At 40.1% G+C, this 18187-nt stretch overlaps 1 protein-coding gene across 1 annotated transcript in view; it reads left to right on the top strand.

Moving 5' to 3' along the window:
• The window catches only part of ash1l (ash1 (absent, small, or homeotic)-like (Drosophila)), a 41448-nt gene that overhangs the window by 8544 nt on the left and 14717 nt on the right, over positions 1–18187 (top strand). The window contains exons 4-12 of the mRNA XM_051136203.1: positions 402–4779; positions 7464–8190; positions 10210–10383; positions 10471–10565; positions 10916–10989; positions 11309–11354; positions 11557–11665; positions 12237–12443; positions 14540–14686. Of these exons, the coding sequence (XP_050992160.1) occupies positions 402–4779; positions 7464–8190; positions 10210–10383; positions 10471–10565; positions 10916–10989; positions 11309–11354; positions 11557–11665; positions 12237–12443; positions 14540–14686 (5957 nt within the window). The remainder of the gene's footprint in view (positions 1–401; positions 4780–7463; positions 8191–10209; positions 10384–10470; positions 10566–10915; positions 10990–11308; positions 11355–11556; positions 11666–12236; positions 12444–14539; positions 14687–18187) is intronic.

Genomic DNA, 18187 nt, shown 5'->3' with positions numbered 1-18187 from the left:
CTTAAACACTCAATTTGTTTAATTTTTTTTCATTTCAGTTAAAGCTATGCTTTTCTGTCTGATCCAGAGTACTCTGTTCAATCTTTATTTTGGTTTCTTTGCCTTAATTCTGTCATAATGTCTTGAAACCATATTTCTCTTAAACTCTTCCCCTCCTCTAAGTCTTTCTGCTGTTTTATTGATTTGGAGGGGGGGGACAAGTCATAATGGTCTTAAATTCAATCAATAATCAGGAACTGTAGTGACATTAATGTGAAATTAGATTGTTTTGGTAATAACTAGGTGAAATCCAGCACAGTTAATAATAGATCATTTCTTTGTGGTACATGATTGTTCATATTACACTGAATTAAATGTATGTCAAATTATTTTCATTGTTTTCTTCTTTTATATGTGCATAGGCTCCTCCAAAACTTGCCTGTAAGTCTGAGGGAAAGGCTGATGTAAAATCTGTTGCTTCTTCAGAGAGACCCCTTAATCTTCATCGCCCCCTGACAGAAAGCAAATCATCCTCCTCTGGAAAGAAAAACCATGCTCCACAAACCAACTCTGCTCCTGCCCCATCGCCACCGACAATTCCCCCAGCTGCCACATCGCAACAGGACTCCAAAACGGATGGTAGCTTAAAAACTCCTCAGTACAATTTTCCTGAGGGGCAGAAGGAACAAGAAAGGGGAATTTCTGCCTGGGGTACCCCTACGGTAACTGCGAAGCTTGCTCAGCTCATAGCTACATGCCCGCCTTCAAAGTGCCCTAAGCCAAAAGCCCGGAAGGTGTCACCAGCTCCAGCACACAGTAGCTCACCTCCATTAATTTCTAATCTGCAGCGCCCTGAACGGGCTATGGCCAATAGGAACACTTATTCCAGGGCGGTGCACCTTGCCCCACCACCACCGGTTTCACGGCCCCCAGGTCGCCCATATGGCTCCAAAAATAAAGAGAGTATCCTGGAGAAATTTTCTGGCACCTCTAGAAAAGAGGAGTCAGATGGACTTTCAAAAGGAGTCACCAGTAGCAACAGCAGCACAACCACCACCACCACTAGTACTGCACTGTCTCAAAACAGTAGTCGCTTGACGACGACATCCACAAACGATAGCACTGACAACAGTACCACCAGTGGAATGAAATCTCAGTCTCGTCTTGGGCTTTGCCCATCTCATTCTTCCTCCACGGCTTCTCTTTCATCACCACCATCTTCCTCTTCTTCGTCCTCCTCTTTAGAAAGAATAGGAAGTACAGGCTGTCACATGGGTTTGCCAGGCTCACTAACCTCACGGCCTAGAGCGAGCCCCTCACGATTAGAGGAGTTTACTGAGAAAGACAAAGAGCGTGAGCGAGACAAAGACATGGACAGTCCCAGAGATTTAAGTAAGGGTTCTACTCCGGCCATGCCAGGGAAGCAAGATGCTAAAGAAAGGTGTTCTTTGTCAGCTCCTCGAAGTGAGAGGGGTAAGAGCTCAAGCCCAGTCAAACGTAGTCCCAATCAGGAAAGTCGTGTTAGTGGGGTACCAAGTCCTGCTGAGTCCACCAAATGCACTATTTCACCTTCATACCCTTCTGGTGCCAGCAGGAGCCCACCTCCACTATGCGACGACACTGGGGCTCTATCTCCTGCATCACCAGCTGAGCAGGATTCAAAGCCTCTGAAGAAGCGGCGAGGACGACGGCCTCGCTGGACGAAGGCAGTGAGTCGCACCCACAAAACTTTACATGAGGCTGCTTCTAACCATCAGAAACCAATGCCATCAGGGCTTTCCTCCTCATCTCCTACTCGGCAACCTGTGGAACGGACTCCCTCTGCTAATCGCATGTCCCCTGTTGATTCTGAATTTTTTGATTCTTCACCCAAGAAGAGGGGACGGCCCAAGTCCAAAATGCCTCGGTTAGATGCACCAGCACGTGGCCGCACCCCGAACAAACTGGCACCCTCAAAAGTCTACTCCAGTCTGCTCAAATCTAAGGAGGAGCAGGATCCCCCTGTTTTGCATCCTGAAGTGGACTTTCATCCACCTAAACCCATGCAAAGAAAGCGAGGGCGACCCAAGCGCTCGCCACCAAACCTTCCGCAAGAAACCCAGCCCCCAACACTTGCTCCTGAGTCGGGGGATACTTCAGTAGGTGAAAAACCTTTTCGTAGCAAGGGCAATGGGCAGCTCATCATGAAGACAATTATAGGCAAAATTAATAAAATGAAAACAGTAAAACGAAAGAGGTTCCTGAGCCAGATACTCCTTGGGCCAAAACCAGGGACTGAACAGGAAAGCTCCAGAAGCAGCGGAGCGCCAGGGGCTGCGGCTGCTACAAAACCACAGTCTCTATCATCACTTGCTGCTACATTCGGGGGCAAATTAGGACCCCAGATCAACGTTAGCAAAAAGGGGACAATATACATGGGTAAACGGAGGGGTCGTAAGCCAAAAACATCAGCGAATCCTTCCCCAGGAGCCCCCACGCCCCCTCCTGAACCTTTCTTGTCACCAAACACTTCGTCCCCACACCATCATCACCAGTCGCAGGCCTTACAAAACCAGCAACACCAGTTGCCTCCGTCTGAGGTGTTCCCTTCCCCATCGCTCTCGCAATCAAGTGGGGGCCAGAGTCCCATTAGCGATGCTAGCTTTGTTGAGCCTGGCTCAGTGCATTTCTCATCCCACCCACACTGCAGCCATTCCCATCAGGGCCACCACTCATTCTCCTTTCCCCCACCTACTTTTTCAGCCCCCTCTGCTCGCACTGTAGCAAGCTCCTCATCATCCACAGCAAACCCATCTCAAAAGAAATCATCATGCCGGGGTTACCACCATCACCACCACCACTACCGGCAGCACTACCATTACCGAAAGTTTTCTCCACCAAGGCCACTCTTGCCCACGTCTCCTGCTCCTCTTAGTGAGCTGAAGGAGGCTACACCTTCCCCAGTCAGCGAGTCGCATAGCGAAGAGACGGTACCCAGTGACAGTGGCATTGGGACAGACAACAACAGCACCTCAGACCGTGGGGAAAAGGCTGGCAGTGCAAGTGGCTTAGCTGGTGTAGGGGTCTCGCAGGGTATGGCAAGTGGACTCTTAATGCCTGGCGTCATAGGTCCAGCCATGGGAGCTGGAATGGGGCTTTCTTCGAGAGGTCGAAGGAGGCACTCATCTTCAGTTCTCTTGGAACGTCCCTCACCTACACCCTCCCCACTTGGAGCGAGGGCATCGCCTGATACAAGAAGACCGCACCCAGCTGCCCCGTCTCCAGCTTTAGTAGGACATAAAGAGAAGCACAAGCATAAGTGCAAACGCCGTGGACATGGCTGCCCTAGTTATGACAAACTAAAAAGGCAAAAGCGCAAGCGCAAGAAGAAGTACCTGCAGCTGCGGTCACGCCGGCAAGACCCAGACTTCTTGGCAGATTTGGATGAGATCTGCGTGCAGCTCAGTGATATACGAATTGGTCATCGCACACCTACGCTTCGTTTGGGTAGCAGTTTGGGTCTGGGTGCAGGGGCACCAGGCCCTGGCCGTGGATCTACCTTGGGTAGTGCCAGAGCCAGCAGCAGCCTTGGAGGTGGAACCAATCCACCACCTCATCACTATCTACACAGAGACCTCTTGCCCACCATCTTTAGGATCAATTTTAGTGGATATTATTCACCCCACCCAGCCTACCCATGCGATTCCCTTCATTATGTCCGTAAGCCAGATCTTAAAAAGAAAAGAGGGCGACCACCCAAGCTCAGAGATTCTATATCAGAAGTACCTTTTGTACCTGGGTTAGGCTTTCCCCTCTCCAGTGGAGGTTTCTATCACCCCTCCTATGGTGTCCCATACTCTTCAGCCCCGCTGGGGCTTGGGTACTATCGTGGTTATACCCCAGCAAGTGCCCTCTACCCTCATCCCCATCACCAGGCTCCCCACTCTGGCCCATCCCACCACGTTCATTCCCCTTCTTTTCCTCCACCTCCACCCCCTTCGTATGTCCATCACCATCACCCTTCGCACTTGCTTCTCAACCCTTCCAAATTTCACAAGAAGAAACATAAGCTGCTTAGGCAGGAGTACCTGGGTGGTGGTCGTTCATCAGTACTCTATCCCGCAATGTCGTCCGAGCTGTCATTTGGCTGGCACCACAAACACAAGCATAGGCACAAGCACCGAGATCGCTGTGGAGAAGAGGAGGGTGATGATGTTGGAGGAGTTGTAGGTAGCATTGGAGGCAGAAGTGGTGGAGGTGAAGGGTTGGGAGTTGGAAGAGGGGAGCGAGGGAGCGTAGAGTCCCTGCAGCGTTGCCGGTTCGGCCGAGATGGCTCTGCCGACTCCAGTGCTAACAAACAGGCGGCTTCTGCCAACTCCCCTTCCTCTTCCTCCTCATCTTCTGCAGAACGGTACAAGCGAAAAGAAGCCTCTATGTCTTGTCTTGGGCCTTCGCGACTGTCTTTGGGCAGCGCGAGCCGAGGACATCATCCTGTTGACTCCTGGTTCAGGATGGGAAGTTCTGAAACCGATTACTCCAAACTCTCTAGAAACCAGTCCCTTTCTGGGTCTGGTCCATTCTCTGAAGGACACATGCAAAATACAGCGGAGTGCTCGGAGAGTGATGAAGAAGATGCTGCTTCCCCCATTGAGGAGGCAGAGACCAGCCACCACACCAACTTGTTCACATCTGCACTATCTCGGACCTCCCTCAAAGGGAGTCGCAGCAAAAAAGGTGGAGCGTCAGAGAGTCCCAGTCTTTCACGGTTGGATCGGACGGTGAGACGAGATCGTTCCACATCTGCAGAGAGAAGAGAGATTGGTAAGTGAGAAATCTTACAAACTAATGCTGATGTTCCGAAGCCTGTTATATCCTTGGATGTTGTCAAATGACTGAATGCAAATCTGGGCTTGAACCTCCTAAGGTGACCCAAATTTAGTTTGACTTTGTGAAGGTTGCAGAATTAATGCAGTGAAATGTAGTCATTCTCCAAATATAGCTTTGCCTCAGCGTCCTCCATAATTCTGTGCTCAAATTTTATTGGACGTCACTTGCTTCAGTGCATGCCACAAATTTATGATTCATTTCCTGTACTTCCAGTCAGTGTTCTGTATTGATTTCAGGGCCAAGCCATCACATCAGAAACATTTTGCATGGTCCGTTTAAAGCAGTTGGTACGAGACTAGTTGAAGTTGCAGCTTGTTGTTAAAGGTTCGACAATCCATACTACACTACCAGTCAAAAGTTTTTGAACAGTAAGATTTTTAATGTTTTTATAAAGAAGTCTCTTCTGCTCACCAGTAATTCTGTTTTTGCTGTACTTTGGATCAAATAAATGCATCCTTGATGAGCAGAAGAGACTGCTTTTAAAAACATCAAAAATCTTCCTGTTCAAAAACCTTTGACTGGTAGTGTACCTAGTCTACTCCCTAATGGCTAGTTGCACTCCAACAGCTGTGGGATTGCAAATAGTCTAAATTTCTTCACACTCACACCTGTTCAGATGTTGCAGTGCTGAACCAGGCTAAAACAGAGCAATTTTTTCATAATAGTGCAGGCTCTCAGTCATGCTGGGATGGATGGAGAGTGTGTTTGGGTATATGTGCTCGTGCATAGAGGGTCCCTAGTGAGACGGCAAAGTATAGTATGTAATCCAGGATTAGAGCTCAGGACATGAGGTCATCCAACGGTCATTGACTGCACCATTAATTCACTGTAGCAGCGAGAGCAAGAAACTGATGAGAAAGAGTAAAAGAGGAGGATTAAGTGCTGGAGGAAAATGGAACTGATAAGAATAAAACTAAGACAGTGAATAAGATGTGATTGGAAGGAAGAGTTAGTTGATGAATTGGTGCACATATGTAGTGGTGCTTGCTTAGGCAGTCATTATTATGTGATTTGAGCATAAGTATTAAACCCCGACTCGTAACACGTCTTGCATAGAGGAATTGTGGAGACAAAAAACAATGAAATCGAAAGATGTGGAAGGATGGGTTTGACTGATGGAAAGATAAGATGAATAGAACATAATAGACTAGACTGTGTTGAAAAGTGAGTTAGGCTGAGAGTAAGTTAATTAAAGGGATAATGGAGGATAGAGGGAACTCAGTTAATGAGGCACTGCACACATGAATACATGTAGCTGCTTTTTGCTGAATCTGTCAGACAGTTATTTTCAGCTACATCAGAATTTGGCTATTAGGAGATGAGTATCTTTTTACACCATCTATAATAACTCCACATTCTGTTATTTACCTGCTAATAAACATGCTCTATGAAAAGATGATCTAACCACGAATTAGAGAGTTTTGCTTAGTCAGTAGCAGGCTGCTGTTTATTTGTATTGAATGTTGGTCAGCGCTCAAAAAGGCCAGTCAGTAATATTTGCTGCATACAGTCCTTTGGTATACACAGGCCTTTCTTTCCTTTCCTTATTTCTTTTCTTTTCTTTTCTTTTCTTTTCTTTTCTTTTCTTTTCTTTTCTTTTCTTTTCTTTTCTTTTCTTTTGTCTTTTCTTTTCTTTTCTTTTTATTTTCTTTTATTATTTTATTTTCTCATTTATTTTTTATTTTTTTTTATTTTGTTATAGTAAATTTTATTTTATTTTGCTTTTTTATTTTATTATAGTAATTTTGATTTTTAGCTTTTTATTTTATTTTTATTTTGCTTTTTATTTTTTTTTAAATATTTTATATTATACATTTTTTTTTGCTTTGTTTTTTTTATTTTATTATTGCTTTTTATTTTTTTTTTTAGTAAAATTGTATTTTATTTTTAGCTTTGATTTTATGCTTTTTATTTTATCATAATAACATTTTATTTTTTGCTTTTTATTTTATTTTTATTTTATTATAGTAATTTTTATTTTTAGCTTTTTAGTTTATTTTTTGCTTTTTTATTTTATTTTTTCCTTTTTATTTTATTTTTTTATAGTAATTTTTTTTATTTTTAGCTTTTTATTTTATTGTATCTTATTATAGTAACATTAAAAATAAAAAATGTTACTATAATAAAATACAATAAAATAAAAAGCAAAAAATAAAATCCCTTTTTTAAATCCCTTTTTTATTCTTTCCTTTTTATTTTATTTTATTGTTTGGTTTTTTATTTTATTTTATTGTATTCCTTTTTTGCTTTTTAATTAATTTATTTTGTTTTATGTAATAATTATTTTATTTTTTGCCTTTTATTTTATTATTTTTTTTGCTTTTTATTTTTATTATAATAACATTTAATTTTTTGCTTTTTGTTTTATTAGATTTTATTTTTGAGCATTTTATTTTATTTTTGATTATTTTTTTATTTAATTTATTTTAGCCATTGTTTTCTTTATAATTGTCTCTGTTGACTATAAGATTCTGCAGTTTGTTAATTTTGACTGCTTGATTTCCTGATATGTTTGGGACATTGGGTGATGGGGAAAGTTCTGTTAATTGTTGTTATAATTAAATTTTTTGTGTATAATATTTCAGCCACTCAACCCACCTTTTGTTTTAATATCACAGGAAATGTTTCTGGCACACAGAACCGAATTGGCCAGTCCATTGTTCCCGAGGTTTCTGAGGGCCCCCATCATCGGCACCACCATCACCACCACCCTCCTCTATCCCTCTCGCACTCTGCCTCTTGCCTTTCTCACTGCACTCTCGACCCGCCTGGAAGCGCCGCAGCTCTCCGGCCCTCCAGCCGGCAGGCTAGTCCCTCCACATGCTCCTCTCAGCCTGCATGCTGCCGGGACTCCCCCCCTTCACATCACTCCCATCGGCCCCCTCCCAAAAACAACCTGCACCATGTCAACAAGATCCTCCGTGCAAAGAAGCTCCAGAGGCAAGCACGCACAGGAAACAACATGGTGAAAAAACGAGGTCCAGGCCGTCCCCGAAAGCACCCGCTGCCCTCGCCTCCCCCGTCACCCCCACCACAGACGTCTGAACAGGAGAACCACCCTTTACCTGAAAGGCACAGAGGAAGTGTGCTTTGGGAGGGAGACACCGTTGTTGACGTCATTGAGTCTGTAATACAGAGTCAGCGCAGAAAGGGACGCAAGAGAAAACGCTGGGACAGGGAGACAGAAGGAGGCGACGAGGAAGAAGAGGAACCGGAGGATGAAAGAGAGGTGGAGGAAGAAGAAGAAGAACGACCAGCTGCTAGAGAAGAGGATGTGATGGCGAGAGCTAGAACAGAAGGAGGGAGGGGATGGTTGACGCAGGAGGAAATGCACTGTTTTCGCAGGTATGTGGTACAAAATATGCTGTTCAAAAGTTACAGTTACAGTTACAGTTGAACCACTAATGTCACATGGACATTAGTCATATTTTAACGATGTCCTTACTACCTTTCTGGGTCTTGAACGTGTCAGTTGCGTTACTGTCTATGCAGGGTCAGAAAGTTCTCGGATTTCATTAAAAATAACTTAATTTGTGTTCCAAAGATGTACAAAGGTCATACGGGTTTGGAATGGCATGAGGGTGAGTAATTAGGGCCCGAGCAGTGGTGGTGTGAGGACCCTATTGAAATTGCTCAAATTCTTCTTTTTCTTTTTCTTATCCAATTTGAATTGCATTTTTGAGTGCCTTAACATGCTTGAAAACTGAAACTCTTCACACATACCAAAAGTGGTGAAAATTTACGTCTGATATGGGTCTTCAGAAGTGGGTGTGGCAAAATGGCTCATAGCGCCACCTATAAAATTTCAACGAAGTCCCCCTCAAGCTATGTTTCCCATACATGTACGAAATTCGGTAGACACATGTAACACACCAATTCCTTCAAAAAACTCCCCTCGTATGAGGTCCGAAACCCAACAGGAAGTCTGTTATTTTGAATTTTCTCTGCAAGTTTCGTGCCGTTTTTTTTTTTCCATTTTCAGGTGTTGTATTTTAAACTGACTCCTCCTAGAGATTTAAACAGATCAACACCAGATTTCGTCAGTGTAATCTAAAGCCCTTTGTGATGTTAAATTGTGAAGATCTTGAGTTTTCGTTGAAGGGCGTGTCCATAGCGGCCTGACAGCAACTTCAATGTTTCACCATGAAACAGGACTGATCTGCACTAAAATTAACATGTTCAATAAGAGTCCTGTCCTGAACACATGCCCATGACCATATTCAGTTATAGTCATAGCGCCACCTGCTGGTAACAGAAAGTGGCATGTTTCACGCTCTAACAGACTCCTCATAGAGATTTAATGACATCAACATTACATTTGGTCGGTCTAATCAAAAGACCTTTGTGATGTTAAATTGCAAATATCTTGAGTTTTCGTTGAAGGGCGTGTCCGTGGCGGCTTGACAGATTTCAATGTTTTGCCATGGGAATATAAGGTGTTGTAACTCAGCCATACAATGTCTGATCTGCCCCAAACTTCACGTTTTGATAAAAGTCCTGGCCTGAACTCATCTAAATATTCTATTAAAATCATAGCGCCACCTGCTGACAGCAGGAAATGACTTGTTTTACACTAACTTAAACATGCATTCTGCAGCAGACTTCATATGTTTGGTAAGAGTACTGGCCTGAAGACATCTAAAAGCCAATATTCAGTTCTAATCATGGTGCCACCTGTTGGGAACAGGATACATCATGCTTTGCACTAACTCAGACATACCATGTTCAATCTGCACCAAACTTAATATGTTTAATAAAAGTGCTGGCCTGAAGACATCTACATGCAAATATCCAGTTATAGTCATAACACCACCACCAGGTAGCAGAAAGTTTGGCATATATAAATGACTTTGACATATCCCTATCTATAGTTACCGCTTTAAATGCATATTGCTCACCATTCACTGTTTTCCTAAAGCCACCAGGTGATGAAGAGCCCGGTTACAAGGGCCCTTTTATCGCTTCTTGCAGCTTGAATTTTCCCGTTAAGTTGTACAACTGTTTTCAGTATTGATAAGAAGTCATTGAGCACCATTTATGCATATTAGAATGATCTGTGATGTATCATGTGACACTGATATGGCTTTGAATTAACATGGACCAACATGCAAGCGTGAAATAAATATGATAACGTATCTAAAATCTGTTTAAAATCAAGATAAGATCAAAACCAACCTATTTGCTTTGCTTAAAATATCTGTGTCCATATCCTGGTCTGAGAATTTTCTCTGAAATGTCCTTTTTTTACATTCCTCCACAACTTTTTTGAAACCTTTAATGGTGCTTTAATGATGACATCAATTTAATGTTGACTTAAACGACACAATTTTTAATCTCATAATAAATGAATGCTTTTCTTTGCAGTGCGCTGGAGGGAAAACCGGATGGCCAGTCGTCCCCAGAGCGCACAGGCCCTACTTCCCTGGAACAAGCCCCAAACCCATCAGTGACCAGTCAACGGGAGAAGAGAGTTGCTAGACCACCCAAAAAGAAGTTTCAAAAAGCGGGGCTTTACTCTGATGTGTACAAGACTGACGAGTAAGAATGAACGCATTCAGCACATCTTATTATCTATCACTCATAGACTAGGAAAATAAACGTAACCTCCCTACGTTTTCCCATCAGTCCTCGCAGTCAGCTGCTACAGCTAAAGAAGGAGAAGTTAGAATACACTCCAGGCGAACACGAGTATGGCCTTCTTCCTGCCCCCATTCATGTTGGTGAGTTTTAAGTCATTTAATCATAGGTTAAAGTTGAGACCATTAATAGTCTGCAGATTTTGACATGCGTTACTTAATTTAGCACTATATCTAATTGGAGTTTGGTTGACTGATTTAGTTTTAAAGAACTGTTATTTCCGTGAGTAAGCTTGTGGAATTTCCAGTATACAGCTTTCATTGTCATTCCTAACCAGTTCATTATGTATGGCCCCATGGGCAATCAGGCTGATTAGTTATGGTTTATGAGTTATGAGGTGATTAGTTGATTCAATATTGGAATGGCGCAGCCTCAAGTGAAAGGACAAAGAGATTGAATTAATAACTGCAATTTGTCTTCTGTGTTTGTCCAGGGAAATACTTGAGACAGAAACGCATTGATTTCCAGCTGCCTTATGACATCCTGTGGCTTTGGAAACACGATCAGGTAACTCCTTAAAACCACATCTTTCTTTAAGCTGACAGCAGCATATGTCATTTATATTTTTTGCTGCAAAATCATTTTGTTATTCAGTATTGTGGTCTTGGTTTCCAATAAACATCTTTAATCTACTTGTTTATTATCTTTATTATTTTATTCTTTATTATTAGGTTTTCAGAGAATATATTTTTCATTAAGTTCATTTTTCTTTCCGTATCGTCAGATGTTTTTCCCTTGTTGTAAGAGTAAATCTGTTTAACGCCATTTAATGCCTCATTGTCAGCAAAAATCTTTTTACTAAATGATGCATTTTTGTTCTTTGCAGCTCTACAAGAGACCCGATGTGCCTCTCTACAAGAAGATCAGATCCAGTAAGTAGATTTTCATTAGTTTTTATCACTACCCCATAAGCACAACAACACTACAGAGCAGAACATAAATGTGTTTCCGTAAATATACTGATTTGACAGAACTGGGAGTTGTTGATTCCTTTGTGATTATGCTGCTCTCGTTTTTTCACACTTTCTGTTTTGCAGATGTTTAAGACTAACACATTTATATTTTCCCTCTTAGATGTCTATGTGGATGTGAAGCCTCTTTCTGGCTATGAAGCCACCACCTGTAACTGCAGGGCGCCTGAAGAGCACAGCGAGAAGGGCTGTCAGGATGACTGTCTAAACAGGTAGGAGGCTTACATCTTCTCTTCTGCTTACCTACACTACCAAGTTGTACACTTCTACTCACCAAGCCTGCATTTATTTGATCCAAAATACAGCAAAAAACAGTACAATTATCAAAACTATTTTTACTATTTAAAATAACTGTTTTCTATTTGAATATATTTTAAAATGTAATTTATTCCTGTGATTTACGAGCTGAATTTTTAGCATCATTACTCCAGTCAACTGTTTTAAATACTGATAAAAATAATAAAAAACGTTTCTTGAACAGCAGATCAGCATATTAGAATGATTTTTGAAGAATCATGTGACACTGAAGACTGAAGTAATGTTGCTGAAAATTTAGATTTGATCACAGGAGTAAATTACATTTTAAAATATATTCAAAAAGAACCTGTTATTTTAAATGGTAAAAATATTTACTGTTTTTGCTGTACTTTGTATCAAATAAATACAGGCTTGGTGAGCAAAAAATACTTCTTTAGAAACATACTGTTCAAAAACTTGTGACTGCTAGTGTACTGGTGGAGTTCATAAAGTGGATCCCATTGGTTTCTCATCTGTCTGTCTCAGGATGATCTTCGCAGAGTGTTCTCCAAGTACGTGTCCGTGTGGTGATCAGTGTGATAACCAGCGTATCCAGAGGCATGAGTGGGTGCAGTACCTCGAGCGCTTCCGGGCTGAAGGGAAGGGCTGGGGGATCCGTACCAAGCAGCCTCTACGTGCCGGCCAATTCATCATTGAGTACTTGGGAGAGGTGGTCAGCGAACAGGAGTTCAGGTTAGCCACATTTTGCAACTACATTAAAAGGATAGTTCACCCAAAAATGAAAGTTTGCTGTTATTTTACTCACCCTCAGGCCATCCTTGTGACTTTTTTTCTTGATTTTCAGCTGTAACTGTGGTCTTTCATGTTTCATAAAAATGCAAGTCAGCGGCTGTCCGTCTTTGAGAAAAAAAAAAAAGCATATCACGGAACACAAAATTAATACCCGTGGCTCCTGATTATGTATAGAGGTCTTATGAAGCAAAATGACTGGTCTGTGCAAGAAACGGAACATTATTTACAGCATTCAGACAGTTTCAGTGAACTGGTTTAACTCACTAGTTTATGTAATCATGTAATGGTGTAACGTATACAAAAGTATTTTATTAAGACTTGTATGGCTTAATATAACATAAATATGTCTCTTACTGAAATATGTGGTAGAAAACCCAAGAAAGATTTACTTTATTTAAAAAATCCACATCATTTTATACATTTTTTGGACTATGGGGGGCACCATTATTTCGATGACATGAAATGGTTGCACTCGTTGAGCTACTGGAGCTACCTGTTGGTATATTTACCGCAACGCAACTCGAAAAATAAAATACTTATATGATGACCACAGCTACTGAAAAAACGTACAGGTGGCGATGGATATAAGCGTAGGGTTAAAAAGGGTTGGGTTGAAACCATTGATTTTTCCCCACAAGGAGTCTAAACGGCCCCGGATATCGAGTGAAATCTGTGCATCATGACAAGCGTTGCATGTTTACATCCTGCCAGGATGGCATCTAGTGTTTCTTATCTCTGCCATTTGTAAGCTCTTTCAGTAGCTGTGGTCCTCAAAGACATCAGGGCTAAAGTGGAAAGAACAAAGACGCAAGTCTTCAGGATGTTTTATTTGTCCACAGGCATCTTTCCATCCTTTTCTCCTTTTCTTATCGAAAGGAAAGCAGTGAAGACTTGCATTGTTTCTTTTGTTGCCCTTCGATTGAAAATTACAACCAAAAGTCGCACAATGTAGCATTGCATCAGTCATCAAAATAAGTGTGCCCCCTATAGTCAAAAATATGTATAAAATGATGTGGATTCTTAAAGGGGTCATCGGATGCTAAGTTCACTTTTACATGCTGTTTGGACATTAATGTGTGTTGGCAGTGTATGTGCAGATCTACCCTGTAATGGTAAAAAAAAAAATTAATTAATCTGTAAAAAAAATAATATTCTGTAATCTGTAACAAAATAAATTCTCAGATGCCGGTCGTTGTTGCGTCACACCCACAGAGGCCGCTCCCACGATAGTTAATTGACATTAGCGTCTTACCTAAGATCAGTTGTAACAGTCCAACCTCCATGTTTTGATGCTGGAGCAGGGATGTAAGTTTGACAAGAATTGAGCGATTGAGGTGTTGTGTTGCTGGATGTAATAATGAACATAGTGGTCGTCATTTACCCCGACATCTGAGCTGATGCATTAGATTACGTTTGTTTGTGAAGGGAATGCGCCTCCCCATCTACATATATCCGTCTATGTTCATGCGAATCATTTGTGATCCAGCTTCACTTACGGCAGAAGTGAGTATAAGGGTTTTTTTTTTATGAATCTTTGCGATCGCCGTTCCTAATAATGTGCTAGTTAGCAAGTTTAGCAGCTAAACACGGCTAAAATAAACAGGCTCGTCACTCCACAGAGAGAAGAGAGGGGCGGAGCGAGCAGAGCTCATTAACATTTAAAACAGCCTCAGCCAGATTGGGATGATTTTTGCAGAGCTGATTTTGGCAAGGTAAAAAGGGTGTGGTTTTACAAAACCATTGAGAATTTTTAACCAAAGTATATTATAGACTTTTCATTAAGACCCTAATGAAATCATATCAACTTGTGGAAAATGGGCATCCGATGACCCCTTTAAATAAAGTAAATCTTTAATGGGTTTTCTACTACATATTTCAGTTAGAGACATCATTTATGTTATATTAAGCCATACATGTCTTCATTCCCTTCAAAGCAGCCAATATTGATGTGAAACGTGGATGTTTTAATTTGATTTGTTTACTTTGCTCTTATGAAGGATTTTATCATACATTCAGCAAGTCTGTTTTGTGTTTAGGAGTCGCATGATGGAGCAGTACTTCTCCAACAGTGGCCACTACTGTCTGAATCTTGACAGCGGCATGGTCATCGACAGCTACAGCATGGGCAACGAGGCTCGCTTTGTCAACCACAGCTGCGAGCCAAACTGTGAGATGCAGAAATGGTGAGTAAAACAAAACCATTGATGAGTCACTGAAGAGCTACTAAAATTCCATCATTCCATGAGTCACTGGGGACGTGGACAGCCACGGGTACTGAGCGAGCAATGACTTTATCCTTTAGAAATTGCTGTGTTATGAATAAGCTATGGTCATGTTGAACAAATCGAAGAGGAAGAGGTCACTATTAGTTGAATTATTCAAAATCTACCGGGTTATATATTAGCAACGAGATTGTGAACTCAAGATCCAGGTCAGTGACCAACATCTGCTTGGTACCGTAACACAATTACACACACGCCGGGTGTTGGTGTTCACACACAGTCCAGAGAAAAATGTAATCTCCTCTATCTCTTGCTCTATCCACGTTTTTCTCACACATTAAAAACCATGCTTGTAGGCTGGATGGTGGCAGATCATCCATCTTGTCACAGAAGAGCGATTATCTGTAGCTTGTGTTTTAGGGTGGGGGACACAGCTGTGCTGCCCAGTGGTTAGCTGTTAGAGCGCACACACACCCACACAACCACATCTGTGCCAAAATGGCCTCATTCTACCTTATTGCATAATGTACAACTCAGCCTAGTTGTTCAATATCAAGCCTAGAATGCTTGGTGTTGCTTGAGTTAATTTGCTTTCAAGGCTCAACATTTATGCATAGCTGCAGTGTATTGAAGCTGTAAGACAGTCAAGACCAAAACATGATGTTCTTCAGTGTGTCCTTTCATCTTACATCTTTGACCTTATGACTATTCAGGCAGGGTAAGGATAGTCAAATCTAGCCTAAACCATAAAGCACTCAACCGCCCATAGGTTGAATGACTTGGAAAACTCCCTTGTGGTTGTTCTTGTTTGAGGCTGAGTTTGTACTTGCACATAAAGTTGCACGGGAGGAAGTTGTAATAAAATATCTTATTATATTAGTTGCAGTACAAAGAAGGTAACGCAAATATAAAACAAAATATGCTAAGCTACAAAACTCTAAACGGCAATATTGTAAATGCTGATAAGCTCCCCTCGATAGGGTATCAGATGTCCTTCACGCTTAATGAAAGCAGCATTTGATGAGTGATTTACTTCTCGGACTGTTTATTTGTTTTTGGGAAATTCCAATTCAATATCAGTTTCTGTGACTCATGTCCAGTAACTGTCAACTTCTACACTGTCATCTTCATGCATACACTGCCATTCAAAAGTTTGGGATCAGCAATATTTTTAATGTTTTTTAAAGAAGTCTCTTATGCTCATCCAAGTTCCACTGATTTGATCAAAAATACAGAAAAAGAAGTAATATTCTGAAATATTAGTGCAATTTAAAATAACAGTTTTCTATTTTAATATACTTTGAAATATAATTTATTTCTGTGATGTCTTCAGTGTCACATGATCCTTCAGAAATCATTCAAATATGCTGATTTATTATTAATGTTGGAAACCGTTGTGCATGTTTTTCAGAACACTTTTTTTTTTTAAACTATTTAACATGTCCTTGCTGAATAAAAGTATTTTCTTTCAAAGAAAGAAAGAAAGAAAGAAAGAAATAGTTTATTGACACCAAACTTTTGAACATTAGTGTATATTGTTACAAAAGGTTTCTATATATTTTTTTTTTTTAAAAATGCTGTTCTTTTTAATGTTTTATTCATCAAAGAATACTGAAAAAGTTTTACAGGTTCCAAAAAATATATTAAGCAGCACAACTGTTTCTAGTATTTATAATAATAAATCAGCATATCAGAATGATTTCTGAAAGATATTGTGACACAAAAGACTGGAGTAATGATACTGACAATTCAGCTTTGCTTCACAGGAATAAATTCTACTTTAAAGTACATTTAAAAGAGAAAATCACTATTTTAAATTTCAATAATATTGCACAATATATACAAAAATAATTTTTCTGTATTTTTAATCAAGTAAATGCAGCCTTGATGAGCAGACAAGGCTTACTGATCCCAAACTTCTGAACGACGGTGTATATGGCATTAATTTAAAAGCAAGCAAAATAAAATTACTTTAAAACAGGTAAATAGCAATATCAATATCAAAACAATGGTTACACTAACTCTTCAATAGTTTGAGTCTGTATGAGAAAGAAATGAATAGTTCTACTATGTAAATTGATCAACAGTGACAGTAGATATGTTTGCATTGTTGCAAAAATGATTTAAAATAAATTCTGTTCTTTTGAGTTTTCTATTCATTAAAGAGTCCTGAAAAAAATGTATCAGAGTTTCCAGAAAAATATTGAGCAGCACTACTGTTTTCAACATTAATAAAAATAAGAAATGTTTCTTAAAGGAGAAGTCCACTTCCAAAACAGCACATATAATGTACTCACCCCCTTGTCATCCAAGATGTTCATGTCTTTCTTTCTTCAAAAAGAAATCCCCAAATTGAACTGATAAATGAACTTCCCAGCTTTAAATGCGGCTTCAAACGATCCCAAATGCTGTAAATGATCCCAGCTGAGGAAGAAGGGTCTTATCTAGCGAAACGATGGGTTATTTTCATTTAAAACATACAATTTAAATACTTTTTCAACGCTCGTCTTGCCTTGCTCTCCCTGAACTCTGTGTATTTTGGCTCAAGACAGTTAGAGTATGTCCAAAAACTCAGATCGTATTTTCTCTCTCAACTTGAAAAATCATTTCAAAATCATCCTACATCGCTGCAGAAGTACTGACAGAGTCTTTGAAAAGTAAACATGCAAAGAAGATCAAACACCTTTAACAAAAATGGTTAAACAGCGATATAGGACGATTTTGAAGTTGAGGGAGAACATGAGATGGGATTTTTTCGACATAACCTAACTGTTATAAACCAGAAAAAAACAGTTCAGGCAGAGTAAGACAAGACGAGTGTTTGACATTAAAAAGTATATAAATTGTATTATTTTTATGAAAATAACCGATCGTTACACTAGATAAGACCCTTCTTCCTCGGCTGGGATTGTTTGAAGCCGTGTTTAAACTGCATTTTGGAAGTTCAAAATCGGGGCACCATATCAGTCCATTATATGGAGAAAAATGCTGAAATGTTTTCCTCAAAAAAAACTATTTCTTTACAACTGAAGAAAGAAAGACATGAACATCTTGGATGACAAGGGGGAGAGTACATTATATGTGAATCTTTGTTTTGGAAGTGGACTTAGAAGCAGCAAATCAGCATATTAGAATGATGTTTGAAGGATCATGTGACACTTAAGACTGGAGTAATAATGCTGAAAATTCGGTTTTGTCACTATATGTAGAAATTATATTCTAAAATATATTAAAATAGAACACAGTTGTTTTAAGATGTAATAATGTTTCACAATATTACTGTTTAACTGTATTTTTTAAACATACTGACAGCAAACATTTGCATTGTATAGTATATATAAGATGCTAATATTGTACATATATTATTATTGCTTATAATAATAATAATAATAATAATAATATAAAAGCTTTTTCATTTCTACTAAGAAATGGAACATGGATTGCACTATCAGATTATTAGCA

The sequence above is a fragment of the Labeo rohita genome, chromosome 19, assembly GCF_022985175.1.
Source record: "Labeo rohita strain BAU-BD-2019 chromosome 19, IGBB_LRoh.1.0, whole genome shotgun sequence".
Lineage (NCBI taxonomy): Eukaryota > Metazoa > Chordata > Actinopteri > Cypriniformes > Cyprinidae > Labeo > Labeo rohita.
This window is presented reverse-complemented; position numbering and strand designations above follow the sequence as displayed.